This window comes from Tamandua tetradactyla, chromosome 8, assembly GCF_023851605.1.
Source record: "Tamandua tetradactyla isolate mTamTet1 chromosome 8, mTamTet1.pri, whole genome shotgun sequence".
Lineage (NCBI taxonomy): Eukaryota > Metazoa > Chordata > Mammalia > Pilosa > Myrmecophagidae > Tamandua > Tamandua tetradactyla.
The window spans coordinates 54,347,011-54,363,646 of record NC_135334.1 but is presented as its reverse complement, the minus strand read 5'-3'; the positions used below and the strand labels follow the sequence as shown (position 1 = coordinate 54,363,646).

General features: G+C 38.4%; 1 protein-coding gene and 1 pseudogene across 1 annotated transcript; one reads left to right on the top strand and one right to left on the bottom strand.

The window, feature by feature from the left end:
- Window positions 1–941: 941 nt before the first annotated feature.
- On the bottom strand, window positions 942–1,735 carry LOC143645101 (caveolin-2-like; annotated as a pseudogene).
- Window positions 1,701–15,601, top strand: LOC143643406 (tripartite motif-containing protein 43-like). The gene is made up of 9 exons (XM_077112068.1): window positions 1,701–1,809; window positions 2,626–2,734; window positions 6,178–6,323; window positions 10,096–10,510; window positions 11,162–11,257; window positions 12,543–12,773; window positions 13,423–13,445; window positions 13,956–14,053; window positions 14,982–15,601. The coding sequence occupies exons 4-9, from the start codon at window positions 10,100–10,102 to the stop codon at window positions 15,473–15,475; spliced, it is 1,353 nt and encodes a 450-aa protein (XP_076968183.1). The 5' UTR covers window positions 1,701–1,809; window positions 2,626–2,734; window positions 6,178–6,323; window positions 10,096–10,099; the 3' UTR covers window positions 15,476–15,601.
- The last annotated feature ends 1,035 nt before the right edge of the window (window positions 15,602–16,636 follow it).

The following is a 16,636-nucleotide window of genomic DNA, read 5'->3' as shown; positions in this document are numbered from 1 at the left end:
TTGAAAATACAAAAGAAATAGATGATCCACGCACTCGGAATTAGCAGTGTCAGGAAATAATTGCTATGTTACTATTATATTCCTGTTCTATAAACATGTTTAGGAATATTTAAAATTTTCCCCATCACCATAATATTGCAATCAGTGCATAAATATTTATAGTTATAGCACTATGTAGATTATCATGTTTATATATGGATTATCCAAATTCATTTATGTAAAAGAAAAGGACTGTACTGCAGACCCTTAATTCTACTTCAGGTAGAAGTAAGATCAAGTCATTAGTAGGGTACGAATTGCCAATGGATAGCAGGAGATACTGTGGAATGTAAATATTGGGCTATGAAACCAAATGAAAAATTTAATATTTTAGTTTGTGATTTTGTACAACTATTAAAATCTCTCTCTCTCTCTCTCTCTCTCTCTCTGTTGTTTTTAGGGGGGAATTAGAAAAGTTATTATGGATACGGAAGAAATCTCCCTTGCCTGCCCAACTGCCCCAGTGAAAGGACCAACCTGGACATGCTTCCTGCAGAATTTGAATCTGATAAATAAAATAGTTAACAGCAAATATGAATAAAAATTCATTTTGAAAGCAATCAATACTGCTCAGAAATAGGGAAATCATATGTGTTCTTGTTAAAAATTGAAAGTTTTTAAATCACTGTGTGAGTATATTTGTACTGTTTCAAAAGATAACACATGATTTATTAAAATAGATATTTTAATTATTTAATAAAATAATTTTGGCTCATCAACATATCCAAACATTCTTAGACACATGTCAAATACAAGGTGTAATTATAAAGTCATGAGACTCACTTTTTAACTAACACAGTAGAATCTATATAGCCAAATCAGTGGTAGTTCTCCAAGGAATAATCATGAGTCTTTTCCAAAGATGCTGCAATGGCCTGAGGCAGTTTTGAAATTTCTCTTTTGTATCTACCTTGAAGAGGATGTGAGTTTCATAATGTAATCACTCATTAGCTCTGGTCCCCAGTAGTATTCCAGTTCCATCATCCTTTACATTCACAGTTCTGGCAATTTTGAAAATAAATTATTCTTCATTCAATGAATTTATGTCACCTATGAGGATATTCAAAGGAATGCTAATTCAGGTGCTGGTGTTGAAGTGATCAGCCATGGCTCACTTGCAGGCTGACAGAAGAGAAAATGGTCCTGGGCTTGGACACAATGGGACAATGGCACCATCTGTTACATTTTTCCATATTCTCTGCACTGCAGGCAGGACCATTAAGCAGGTCTTTACAAAAGACATTAGAATCACATGTGCAGACAGCTGAGGGTGGCAAAGAGAATTTCCCCCAACGAAATTCTGGGAAATCGCCAGGAACACCGTGGAGAACGTGTAGATCACACAGTTGCTGATTTCAGAGAGGGCATGGCTGCAGATCCATATTTGTCTAAGGAGTGCGTAGACACGGGCTCGGCGATCACATTCTCGAAACCCAATTTATGACGTCAGTTGGGCCAGTAAAGATCCCGGTCCATGCCCAAGTCCAAGAACTTCCAGGCGCGAACAGCTGGGCCTGTGGCTTCTCAGTTTCTAGCCCCATCAACACGCTGGGTGGGCGGAGCGGCTCCAGGACCCTGGGGCTTCCGTTCCCTTTGCGCCCCGCCCACCTAGCAGGGCGTGTCCTCGGCGGCGGCAGCTTTCTGCCGCTGGATCGCTGGATCGATCTCCTGGCTCCGCTCCCAGCAGGAGCCCCATCGGGCGGCGTGGGGAGGTGATGCCAAAAACCGCGGGCGAAGTGGCTTCTGTTCCGCCCTCCCCACCTCTTCCTGGTAGGGTCCACAAACCCTAAAATATCTCTTGGTTGCTTCTTTCTGCTTTCGTGGTTGCTGGTTCCTCCATCTTTATCCTAAGCACAAGGAACGTATTAGCCTTCTAAATGAGACAGATAGTTTGAAGGACATCAGGAACATAGCAAGAAATAACATACCACATACTTAGAAATAGCAGGATTATAATTTGGGATTAGATGTAATTGATGGCACAATTGTCTTTTGAAATAACATTGAACCTAGATTTTCATATAGGAATTCCTTTGGTAATAAAAGGAATACATGTATATGCGTTAAGGATGGGGAAGAGGGTAAAGTAGGTTTCTTTGATTTACAGCAACTGGAAAGAGAAAGGAGTAGGAGTCACTGTTCCAGGAGCTAGTGATCTGCATTATTTGGGAAGTGCAATGACATTTTATACTAAATTAAGGCATTGGGACTAGGTCAATAGATGTTTTTACTTTAATCACTAGCACCCAGTTGGAATTAAATGGTAGGTTTTTAGCTGTCAACCAGTGGTGATTATTTAAAATCTGAATTGTCTTTTTCTGCTTGAAACAATTCTGGAATGCATAAGCTTGTCTCCTTAATGTAAAATTCAGGAGGACTTTTCATGTAGAAATTGTGGATATTTAACATTTTAGACACTGTCTTCTTAGATGAGCACCATGGAAGAGGCTCACCTCACTCCTCATTTTGATTTGAAGAGAATTTTGGCACATGGTGTCATGTAATTGCAAGGCAGGACGAGTCGGCAGTGATGAAAGCTTATATTCATCATTCCAGGTCTACTGTCCCCTCTTTTTCACTGTGCAGACTCCCCTATACAGACGACATCATCAGATCTCCATTCCTCTCTGGCTTACAGCTGTGTTAGATGATTGGAGAGCCCTGGAGAGAGAATGGTGGCATGAAGAAGTGTAAGGTTAGTGAATTTATTTTCCTATGACATTCCCGGCAACGTAGCTCTGGTCTGGAAGTTTCCTTAAAAGAAGGTCATGACTCATTGTGAGGCTACTTTGTATGACTCTAAGTTTCAGTAACCTCTCCCTCCATTTGTCCTTTGAGTCTAGGGGAGGTGACAGCTCTGTAGCTGGTAACCCTGCTTTCTGCACTATTCCTTGGGGTTTATGTATGTACAATACTTACCCTTGTACAGAACATGGACCACAGTGGAGTGAAGAGGCGTGATGATACGCACCCAGGGTGAGGTTCTCAGATGTCAAGACTGAAGGTGAGACCTTCTCTCCACCCTCATCATTTCATTACACTCTGTTACGGAAAATCCAAATCCTCAAACTGGAAAAAAAAAAATTGGCAATCCCATGTGTGAGATGGAGAAACTGGCCCAAATATAGCAGACAGAATGGGTAGGGACCTTCTGGCATCTGAATTTAGAGAGTGAAGTAGAGGAAAAGCATTTGTTGCCAGACCATCTCTGTGCTAAGATAATGCTTTGCCGGGAAAGTCAGACCTTGCACAAGCAGAGCTGTAAGGCACAGATCTGTGGGACCCATAAGGACCAAAGGAGCCTTCCTGCTCTGTGAGCTCTGTGATGAGTCCTCAGAGCACATTGGGCACTGATACAGACCAGAGGAATGGGCTGCTGAGGAAGCAGGTACATGATGCCTATAAGGCAAAATAGAATCTTTAAGATCATAAATCAAAATGAAGGATTAGAATTATAATAATGAAATTGAGGAGAATAACATTGGTGGAGGTGACATATTTCAATATATATTCCAAGACAATAGTATATTCTTTCATTTGTTCTTGACCAATTTTGACACTCTAGTCCTAGCTGGGTTGAACCTTCTTGAGGGGAGTTTACTTAGACCTGTTAGCCAAATATTTGGAATTGGTTCATTGTGGAACAGGTGGCACCAGGAACACTGACTTTTGAGACAAGCTGGGTTTCATTTTAGGTTACACCAAATTACAGCAAATCTAAGAGCAAATTTCTGAGGAAATGGATACTATCCCTAGGGTCCCTTCAAGGTTTCTATTATATGTTTTTGTCACCTTTGATGTGATTCTCCAAATATGAGAATCAATTTAGGTTTAATACGGAAACATGTGACCAACACATTTAACTCAAGATTATAACTTCACTCGATCACTGCCTTTTCACATAGGTATGTGGATGTGATTGATAACAATATCTTCACTTTCACTAAACCCCATGGCTCTTTTGTGGAAGCAACTTTTAAAGGAAATGGGAACTTTATGGAAAATACCTCAGGAAGCACAAAGAAATCTAAATTAAGAAGCTACTAAAATCTGGGGACTTGTCATGAAAATGAAACTATTTTATTTTTTTTTGGATGTTGGCATACTGCTATGTAGACTTTTTAGCTAAAAAAGTTACCAGTTAAAGAATATGATGACTTTCCAGGGAATAGTAGCAGTTTCAGATGTTTTATCTGTAATCCAAGTACACAGTTCATTACAATAATAGTGCACACACTAAAAAGTTATATAAGGGGAAACCAGGACCTGGTGTGCTCTCTTAGACCAACAGTGAAAATTTGAATAAAGCTTCTTAGGTACTCAGTATAACGTCACCATTGCCTAAGTTTGGCTGTGAAGGAAACAATAAATAGAGTAGTAGCTACAGAAACAATAGAGTAAACTTTTGTTTGTTTTTAATCTGTATATTATGGTGTATATGTAAATATATTTAAATATTTATATGAATGAGGTAGAAGAACATGAGAAATGGAAGAAGGTTTGGGTGAAGGAGGGAATAATTGATGGAGTAAATTCTTGAGGAAGCCTCACCGTGAGACAGTCTGGAGCCACTTAGGGGGCTTGGTTTAAACAGGGGGTAGATTTGAGCACAGGGAAAGGATGGAAAGAAAGGACTAGCAAATATTTAAGACCCAGTTGTGGGACTGAAAGTTTGTATAGCTCTTGCCTTATGGGACCAAGGAAAGAATATTTAAATTCTGAAGTTTCCTATTGAGAATGAGGGTAGTTGATCCTTCTACTCCAATATCCTTGCTGGATTATGTGGTTTTTAAGGGAGGTGGTGATCAAGACTCAATACTATATGATGCACCTGTTTCTCTATGGGGAGGAGCAACTGTATCTAGAGAGACTGTAGAGAGAAGAAGAAGAAATTTTCAAACAACTCAAGGGCAGTGAAGTGCAAATGATTCAACAGAATAAAGTCTGTGGGAAATGTGCAGTAAGCTGACTGAGGCCTGCCAGATGTCCGTCACGGGGCTGCTCCAGGTGAGGCGGAGGTTCAACCTTAGAGATATGAATCCTTTTCTAGACAGTGTTGCCATGACTCTGAAATGCTATCTGCATATGCCATTAGTTTGGGGGAAGATTCACGCTCACTTTGATTCCCCTTATTTTCTTCGTCTGGTCATTTCTTTTTTCATATTCCTGTGGTATTTGGGAAATATTTCACTTTTTGTAAAAAACATAAGACAAAAATATTTCCAGTGTGATCAGGTATACTAGCCACACAGACAGATTACCCAAAACCAAAAACTCTGTGCTAAGGGAAGGTTACATCTCTGGATTTAATTCTAAAATTATGCTTCCTAATTCATCATCATCTCTGTTGAGCCACATGAAGCAATTTCCTGAAGACATGAGGCTTTGCCTGTTATAAAGGTAAGAGGGGAGAATTTGGTAATCAATTTCAATAAACTCTGTACTTATTTTGTTATTCGATTTTGTTTTAATTGTTTTCTAAGTAAGCAGACCTCTCTTTGGGAACAAGACTATGTGATGCCTCTGGGAACCCAAACCGTCTTGCCTCACCACAGCCTCTTCATGAGCCCCTTCCTCCTTAACTCTCATGACATGACAATGTCCTGCTCACCTTAGTTGAGTTTCTATTCTGATTATTCCCTTGAGAGAAGAGAAAATATATATTAGTTTTAAAATACAAGACTACCAGAAGGGAAGCAAAGGGGTAGTTAACTCTTACATACAGCATTACACTTGTATTTCTTTTTCCTGTAGAACTTGGGAAACATATTGGGAAAGTGAGTTTATACTGGGGAAAGCTGGTCTCATGCTGATGGAGAGGATGAATGATTCTAGGTATTAACATGTTTTTCAGAGGCACATTTCCATTTTAGCTCTAAATAAACTACTAAAAGCTGGGGCTCCTTGGTCTCAGTTGTTTCCTTCTAATCAAGATGAATTCGGACACACTGAAGATCAATTTGACCTTCTGGGATTTGTTCACCACTTTCTTCTCCACTAATGTTACTGAGCAGCGGATGCTAAAGTGTCTCCGAAAAGGCGTGAGCTGTGAAAGTGGAATGTGAAAGGGGCGCAGGAAAGAGGGACTTACCTAAGAATTGGAAAGTTTATTTTGTGTCCATGAATTCCGGTTTCCAGGTCCTGCCCATGCACAGTGTCCCCCAATCACAGGCCTCAGAGGGCGATGGCTGCCAGTTTGAAATAGTTTACTCTCCTTGAAAAGGAAGAACAGAGCTGACTAACCCAGAGGACCATCCACTTTTGTGCCTTGAGTGTATTGGTTGGTAAGTGCTTTATTTGTCTTAATTGCTAATATTCCCACTACTTAGCACAGTGCTTAGAACATGGCATGAAATAGAAATGTGATGAATGAATGTATAAATGAGTGAATGAGCTAATATAAGCAAATAGAATACAACCATGAAAAATTTATTCCAATGTGTGGTTAAAATATCAGGAAAGAGAATTCTAAAGGATAATGTAAACAAGAAGCAAGGAATAAATTGATTTCTGAATTCTCAGGCTAAGGAAATGACATTCTTTTGAAGTTTGAATAATGATAACATTAATTTATTTCAGATTATTTCAGAATGAGCACTATATGCTGGGGCTAGATGAACATATTATGTAAACTTACAGGGAAAGAGAAACCAAGACTGAATTATGAAGAAACTGTCAGGAAGTAAATGACATATAAATGAAGTGAGTAATCATGAATGAAATGTAAAGGAAAGAAAAGATATAAGTACAAAAATGGAAATTAACAGAGACTACATAAAGTGGTAGGAAAAAATAAATCCATTAACCTAAAAAGCAAAAGAAAAACAATAAAGAAAACAGGCTTATCAAGAAGAAAGGAGAAAGCATAACTGAAAAATTAATGGAGAACAAACTAAAACTATCCAAGAAATTTCATTTCTGAACATTATGCAAACAAAAAAGCTTCAAAAATGATTTTTTTTTCTTTTTTTACCAACGGGAGATGCAGTTTATTTACACCAGCAGCCATGGGGGCAGGGGGAATACACAGCATTTACATAGTCACCTACCTGTACAGGATGGATTACATATGCAAAAATAAAAATGTCAAGACCACAGGACAGCGTAAGCCTCCCCTCCCCCAATGACCCCAGCATGCAGTAATACCAGGCGGGTGGTCCCTGGGCATGTGGTGGGGAGTGGTGGCATGGAAGGAAAAGCCACCGGCCATGGAAATTAGTTCAGAACCCACACACACACCCTCAGACACAGGATAGGATACAGGGTGGATAACACTAGCTGGGGTGGGAAGGGTGGGTCTTCCTCCCTCCACCTTCATCCTCCTCCCAAGGCTTCATTTGGAAGCAGGCTGGAGGCTTGCTGAGATCCTCCTTTCCCTGTCACTTCCCCTGGAGGGAGAAGGGGGTGGAGGGGCTAGAACAGGAGCCCAGGCCCCAGAATTTATTCTAATTCCTGTCAAAAAGCTGTTTGGCTTTTTAAAAAATAATCGCAATTCTTTGGTTAAAAACCAATTTGTAACCAAGCATCAGCCACAATCAGAACCACCCCAGGAGGACATTGGCAAAAATGGTTTTATTCATTGTTAAAGACAGTATGAATAAAAAGTCACTGATCGGTTTAGTTTATATATTTGTAGAAATCATAAATTTTTCAGCCATTAAGACAACAGATTAAGTAAACAACAAGCGTGATCAATATAGATATTTCCAAGATAGGAAGGATGATTTTTAATAATGGAAAATTTATCAAGATAATTTACTATCTTAAAAGATACAATTATCTCCACAGACAGTGAAATTAATTTGATAAAATCCTTAACAAAGAAAAAATTGATAGCTACTTCAATATTTTAATAAAATACATATTTTATGCTTAAAGAAGAATAATGGTAAAGAGAGATAGATGAATTCTCCTTAAGTTCAATAGGACATCAAGGATATTCTTTATCATCTGTATTATTGAATATTATTCCACAAATTTTTATCCTACACAATTTGATAAAACGAAGGACAGGAGGCTTAATTTGGAGTGGGAGGGAAGAAGAAATCTCTGTTCTAGAGATGAGGCCAAAGTGATCTCATATTGAATTCCTACATTAAAATGAATCAATATATAAAATATAGCCCATCCTACACAACAAAAGATAAAATAAAAATAAGACAAATCTTTCCGAATTTTTCATGACGTGCTCAAATCATTAATGTTGATGTCATCTTTTCTACCTTTTTATATGTTAAAAATAAGTGTCCTCAATCAACAACAGCTAGGAAAAATTCAGAATTTAGGGTTTGATTAGTTGCGGATCAGTGACTCAATGAGATGATGGTTGAAGAGGTTTGTTTAGGTTGATTAGCAAAGCTTTTCCTCTGTTTTGAAGAAATCTAATCATCTATATTAACATTTCTTAAGACTCTTAAAATCTAATCATGTGAGAGAAGTGGGTGTGGTCTTCAGTTTCAATAAAAGGGCCTCCAAGTAGCCAGACTCATTCTTCTCCAGAACAGACAGAGTGACTTTGGAATTCCCCAGTCTGTAGAGACCTCTGAAAGTTGCTCCTACCACCCTGTGAGGACTTGACCTCTCAACTGACTCCCATAGTATTACTTTTACAGCAAGAATTGGTGAAACCATTGACATATTCCTTAGGTGAGTACATAGTTTGCAGGGGAGGAGTTCCTGCTGCTTCTCCAAACTCAAACAAGTAAATATATATAAATATACCATAGTTTAACTTTATATAACAAGAAATGGAGGTTGTGTCCATGAAGTGATATTGTTTGCCTAATTAGTGAAAATGACTCCCTGCCTTCAACTATTTTTGGTTTAAACTGTTTTGTAATCTATTCTTACTATGTATTTTTGGAATTCACATGATGGTTAACTCTTGTTCTATTATTTTGTGTATTCCTTGTTTGTTCTTGTGCATTGTAAGACACAGGAAGTCGTTGCCAAATATCTTGTCATTTTTTACCAGGTGTAGACCCGGAAATGGGTTAGCAATAGTTTATTCTCCATGTCTAAATGTTTTACATTCTGCTCTACAAATAGTCCATAAATGTATATGTAGGAGAGAGAATATTCTACAATATATAAATAGTGCATTGATGACTTGAGGAAAATATTGTTTAGGGTGGTACATATCATCTATTCAGAAATATCAATTTTCTGGCTTAAATTTTCTAGAAGCTTGGAATGATTTGGTCTTCAGAGAAGTGTTAATGGTGACAGTGCAGAAATATCAGAAGTGGGAGTGCCATCTTTATTCATTTCTGTGGAAATGAGGACCCAACAGTTTTAAAGAAAATTAGTTTTAAAAAGATTGATTTGTTTTCCAGTGCTGATTGTTATTACTGAATGATTATTATGTCTTTCGCAATGTGAAGGGATGCTTGATAATTGTTTGACAGTACATGGGAGGTATAGCGATTGCCTTATCAATTTCTTCTTTGCTTGATACAGAGGTATACATTCAAAGGTAGGAAGGAAAATTCAACTGCTTAATATATTTATACAAGAGATGCCTGTTGAAACTCATCCAATTTACAAAGTGTAATTTAGTCCATATTTATTATTATATATTCAAAAAATTGCTTTTGGTTCATGGATTCTGCTTAAGGAAACAAAGGAAAGCAAAGATATAATTAAGACTATTTAATTATTGAAGATAAAAGGATTTAGTCCAATGCTCTTTGATAAACCAATCTTAGGCCAGTAGCTTAATAATTGGTTTCAGACCAAATAAGACCAACCCCTAGAACCATGTATTGGGTCATACTACTCAATCCCACAATTTCTTTTAATGTGACACCTCAACCAAACTGGAGTGCTTTTAAATAGTAGAAAAGAGGTTAGGTGATTAGAAGCTTGTAGAATATATAACCAATGATATTTTCTACGACACTCCATGTCTCATTTTACCATTGGGGTCATATGCAAGATAAATCCTATCTTTCTCTAGACACAAATGTATCATTGAGTCACAACCTGACTAAAAATTTTGCTTCAGCCTTTGCCTGGACAAAGCAGTATAGCAAACTTCTGATTTTCTTACCTCAGCAAAATGGACTCGCACATCTTTCGAGCCTTCCAGAAAGAACTCACCTGCCTCATCTGCCTGACCTACTTTACAGACCCAGTCACCATACACTGTGGGCACAGCTTCTGCAGGCCCTGTCTCTATCTTTCCTGGGAGGAAGCAGAAACTCCTGCCAAATGCCCCACATGCAGGGAAACCTCACAAAACACAGACCTCAAGACTAGTATTATTCTGAAGAACCTGGTGTCTTATATTAGACAAGAACATCTCCACCAATTTGTGAGCTCTGAAGAACATCTGTGTAGGACACACAAGGAGACTAGGAAGATCTTCTGTGAAGAGAATGAAAACTTGTTGTGTTTGCTCTGCTCTAAATCTCATGAGCATGAGACTCACAATCACTCTTCCATAGAACGGGCTGCTGAGGATTACCGGGTAAGTGATGCCTCTGAGAGCACTTTGAGAGGTGGGAATACAATTGCTAAGACATAAGGAAATTGAGGATCATGATGGGTGAATAATCCACTCTTTCCCAGGTACTCTTCTAGGCACCAGTATAAAGTTATGATTAAATACACACATATACCCACCTTCATGGACCTTGCATTCAAATGGGATAGTGATTAAATGAATGATATGATTTCGATTATGCAGTATAATGCTCAGGCAACTGTAAACCCCTCATTTTCAAAGAGTCACTGGTGCTCAAAACTACAATTGCAAAGAAGTTTTTTTTTTAATATTGGGAACATAATAACCAACACTGGACAAAGAAGTAAGAAGAATATGTGGGAGGGGAGGAGACTAACATCAATACACCAAAAATCTATGGCAAAATTTTTATCTGAGGACCAGCCGTATTATATGAATACTTCATAGAATAGTCACTTAGACAAAGAACTACGTTAAATTTTGTGGTTCTATGGTTTGAAGTTTCGAAGAATGATATTATGGAGAGTAAACAGTAAACATCATCCTTATATTCTCCTATAGTCCATTTATGTAACATCACTTGACTCTCGCTGTCAAGGACTGAATTCTGTAATATTTGTCTCTCTGGTGCTTAAATTCATAGTTCTTTTACAGGAGAAGCTCCTAAAGCAGATGAGATCTCTGTGGGAAGAGATCCAGGAAAATCAGAGAAATCTCAATGAAGAAAACAGAATTGCTGATGTGTGGATGGTGAGTATGAGACTGTTTTCTTCAGAATCAGTTTGGACAGAGAGGCTTGAAACATGTACCAAGAGGACTTGAGCTTAAGTCATCAGTTCCATGAGATACTGTGAATAGGTGAAGAATAGGAAAAGTGTCCATTTTCTCAAAGTAGGATAACATGCTTCTTGGTGAGGGTTTCTATACCCTAATATATCAGCCACAAGAAACAGGGCCATCGGAACTGTGTGTTAGAAGCGCTAACATGTGGACACAGACAGGGGTTTAGGGAGGTTCAGTCATCAGTCTTAGGGAGGTGACAAATTTCTTAGTGTCAAAATCAATTGAGTTCTGAAAGACTAGTAGGTATTAAAAATCCTTGGATAATTCAGGCAGAGGTTTCTGTATGAGCTGAATTTTAGAAAATTCAAGAGATTAAAATGGGGAGCTACAGCTGATTCATGATAATTAGTTCAAAGTTCCCATGGGGGAAAAAGGAGGTGGGAACAGCAATGAGAAATGTGCCTGTAGGGATGAAAAGTGAAAGTGTGTTAGCTAAAGAATATCTGTCCAAGTAAAATAAAAATAAATAAATAAAACATTTTGAAAAGCCTAGGTAAGGGGCCAAAGGTGAGGATTGAAGGGGAAGAGTACATATATATATTGAGAGAAGTTAGATAATGGAATGGGAATAAATACTCTCAAAACAGCAGGGAAATATGAGAACCTGTGGCTTAGATACAAGAAGGTAAGCCCATTCATAGACACAAGGGGGACAGAAAAAGGGCTATAAGGATAGAAATTATCTTTATGGCCTATGGTAAGGATTTTAGGAAGCCCTTGCCTGATGGTTTCTAATCCTGAGAGTAATAAGCCTTATTTCTGCTAAGATTGGATTGTCATGCTGTGGAGTAGGGAAGTTGAAAATGAGAGACTAATTTATGGACAAAGAAGTCAGAATATTGCACAGAATAATTTGCTATCTCTATTTTGTAAATTTTCTATTTATGAAACTTGCCCATAGTTTTTCAAATATGAGAGAACATGAATTAATTTTGAAAAGTTCTGTTTTAGGCATTTTAAGAACTAAAGTAGTGCATGAAATTGGTTTGAGGAAAGGATGGGTTTGAGTCTTCAGGTAGTGCAAACCAATGAAGGAAAGAAATGGATGAATATGCTGTTTCTGAGAAATGGGTGGATCCGAATTTTGGGTGTATGTAGGTGATTCGTAGAAGTTATGATTATAGATGAGCTTTAATTGAAGGATTTTAAAGTCACCTTGGGTATGTGATTTAGGAAGTCCATGTCCTTGCAGGATTATGTGTGTCTATGGAGAATGATTGTCAAAGCTGTGTATGAGAATTTGCATCCAGATCTCCATGAAGAAGAAAAACAACATTTAGACAAACTGACCCAGGAAAGCAAAAATATTTTATGGCAACTCAAGAAAAATGGAACCAAAATGACTCAAAAGAAGAAAGAACTAAGGGAAATGTATGAAGAACTGATGATAATGTGCCAAAAATCAGATGTGGAAATGCTCCAGGTAAAAACTAAGACACATGTGGGATATATTTATATTAGTTGAAGTGCCATGATTGACCTCCACTAATTATTTGCTACCAAACACATATTTATTCATGCAGAGGTTAATTCCTACCTGGAAAGACAGATATGAAATACAAATCATCTCCTAACCATGAGCAACAAAGCTTTACAGAATTGTGAGTGTGGATTCCCCAGAGAATATCCTCTGCTAACATTCTCCTTAGCTCTCAGAAGGAACAATTTACACATGAGCATTCTGTTTTTATCTCCAGTTGGACAATAAACAGGAATCTGGGAAAAAGTTAACATCTAAGTCCTCTTTAGAAGTCCTAGATTTGAATTACCCATAACTGGGCACATGACCCCCAGGGACAAGCTCTGGGAAAACCATTTTGAGGACAGTGATGCTTGGTTGCCATGGTTACTAGCCAGGGTCTTCTCTCTCTTAAGTCACTCTGGGGGTTCAGAATTTATCAAGATTTTGAGACCTTCAAGGTGTTGACACAGGTATAATCTTTTATTGTGGAGAAGCATACTTAATTTACAAAAGGGTGGGGTTGTGGAAATTGGTGCATTCTTAAAGCCAAAGACTGGATGGCTAAAGCACTCTCATCTGACAAACTCTAATTTTCTTTTTCTATAAACAGGATTTTGGAGATATACTGACAAGGTAAGTTTACCCTTCATTGCAAACTAAGGTACAATGTAGGCTTTGAAGATACCTAGCCACTTCTATCAAATCCAAGGCATAATTCATTATATTATATTAAATTGAGTGTCTATGAATATGCTTATATTTTATTGAATAAGATTCCATATCTCCCTTTATCAGAATTTAGCATTGTTTCTTATCACACCATGTCTCAGGGATTTACTTGTTAAAGGAATCAAGGCACAAGTTGCTAGAAGACAGCCACCTATGATTTCCAATTTGAAATAAAAACATGTTGAGGCTGATGGGTAAGCTTTACCCAGGCAGTGAGAAAGTCATGCACCTCTGAGAAGCAAGGGGTACAAGTAGGCAGAAAAGAGAGGCATGGAAGATTCACTACCAAATCTCTATCCTATTCCACAATTGTGGAGGCTGAAGGACATTTTCACTTCAAGGCATACATCTTTTCTTACATATTATGATGGAGCCTCTGGCACCATAGAGATGAACTGACTCTTCCCCCTGCAGGAGTGAGTCAGTGCGGCTGTGCATGCCCCAGCCTGTGAGACCAGAGCTCAGCACAGGGCCCATCACTGGACTGATAGACAGGCTCAGCCGCTACCGAGGTGAGTGTCAGCCCATCTGTGGGACCATGCAGTGTCCTTCATGATGGTTTTCCATGGTCAGTCTTTCCCTCTTTATAACTTTTTATTTAGCAAAGGAGAGCAGCCTGTGAAGGGACATTTACTGCCCTATTTGTATTGTGATACTATGGAAAACACTAGTTTTCCATAATGAAATGAAACTAAATGAAAGATGGAGACAGGAAAAATGTGATTCAGGACTGTAAGCAAGTATTTTGACAATGAATTTGTTATAATATGCAATTTAATTGATATAGTCTGAAAAATGTGAGCAAACATAAAGCGACTGTATGCAGAAAACAATAATTTTTTTAACAACAACAAGGCATTTTGGTGGTGGATGAGGCTCTAGTCCAGGGTAGACTTAAACCTGGAGGATGAGCCTCAGAGAGAGGATGATTAGGCCTGAGATGAAATGAGGCACAGTGGACAGAATATTCTGAGTAGGAAACCCTTCTAAGAAGATACATTTAGATTTTCTTTAGTGTAAATTTGCTTGATTAATGGGAGTGTCATAAAATCTCTGGCAATGCCATCCCCCTTTATTTCGATCTAGGATTTATTTTTCTGTAAAGGGGCTGTGCTCAGTTACATTGCGAAGGACTTGCTGTGGAAGCCCAGGTCTCCAGGACTTTATGTACCATGAAATGTAATCAGCCAGACATTGACAACATATCCATCCCCATTATAATCCTAAATTTTTTTAAGGAATGTTTTCCACTGTGGCTTAGTATTCGTTTCTTCCGTACATACATGGGGAGCCCTTAAATCTGATATTGCCCAGGGAGAATAGAACTGCCTTTGACGTCTTGACCTGTTTTTCTAAGTGAGGTTCATGGTAGATGCCTCACCTCACAGGAATTTTTAAATTGATTATTTTAAAATAATAGAACTTTTTTTTTTCCCACAGTGAACATTTTCTTCAATAATGAAACAACCAATCACAGTATCATGCTGTTTGATGGTGTGAGAAGGTGGAGATTTGGGCATGACCGTCAAGACACAGCTTTTAAACCTAAAAGCTCTAATTATGTTGCTGCCTGGGGGACCGAGGCCTTCACCTCTGGGAAGCATTACTGGGAGCTGGAAGTGGACGGCTCTAGGGACTGGGCTCTCGGAGTCTGCAGGGATTCCTGGATAAGGAAGAAGGACATGCTGGTAGAATCTGAGGACATATTCCTTCTTCTCTGTGTGAAGGAGCATAGTCGTTGCAGTCTCTTCACCACCGCCCCGATGCTTTGTCAGTATGTACAGACACCTCACAGCCGGGTTGGTGTGTTCCTTGATTGTGAAAGCAAAAATGTGGCTTTTCTGAATGTCACCCACGATTCCCTCATCTGGACCTACCCCAATTACTCCTTCAATTTCCCCGTCAGGCCTTTCCTATATACTGGCCGTACATGATGAGGGACAGGACAAGAGCCTGAATTTATGCCAAAGAACTCCATATCTGAGGTAGCCCTTCTGAACTGAAGCAAATCACAGATTTTATTGCCCTTGAAGTTTGTTCTACTTTAATGTAAAGTTGCTTTGTTATTAAAAATGAATAAAGTTTGAAATGCAAGCTTGTTTAATTTAATTTAATTTAATTTAAAATTTCCTTGGTTCTCCATTAGCAAGAACCTGTGCTGTAGTAGTTTCCCGGCTTTTGAGTTTGCTGAAATTACAAGAATCTATGGGTGTGCGATTCTATCTAAATGTTCTGTTACAGGAACAGGGTTTTCAGATCATAAGCAGACCCAGTTACCTACATGTACATGTCAGAATGAAATATTCTTTTCCCTCATCTTGACCTAGGAAAAAACCTTCTGATCAGTTCTCAGGATCAGAAACCTCTTTTTTTACAGGGATATCTCTTCTGACACTTAGGAACAGTAAAGACCTTTATATCAGCCCTAGATAAATCCATTCCTTTTTAACAGTATAAAGAGTAAGACAGAAAACAAAGGTCTCCTGTTTTCACTGCTGTATTCCTACCAGGTAACACAATGTCTGTGACAGAGTGGTCACTTACATGTTTGCTGCATAAGTAAGTTCATTAATCAGTGCCATGATTACCTTATGTTACACAGATGGGATTACTACGTGCTGCTTGCTAATCCCTGCTACTGTGCTCTGTAACATGCAGGATCCTCACAGAATTACGTTTCTGAAGAAAACAAAGAAAGAATTTTACTTCTGAAACACATTTGGATTCAACAATTTCTGGTGAACAATGGGCAATAGTCATTAATTAGAAATACTATAAACCATTGAGAAAAAGACAAAATACTGCATGAACCAATGGTGTAGGAAATGCTGCAGATAATAAGGAATTAGAAAAATTACTGAGGCCAGTAGTTCTCAAAGTATGGTTCCATTTCCAGCAGCAGCTGCAGCATCTGGCCCTTGTTAAATATGCAAATTCTTGGGTCACTCCCAAGAGTCAATCAAAATTGAGTCTTTAGGCCTGAAATCTGTGCTTTAACAATTCTTCCAGGCTAATCTGATGAATGCTAAAGGTTGAGAAACCCTGAATTGGGCTGGTTCCAATATCCAAAAACACAGTAAATTTCTTACACCTGG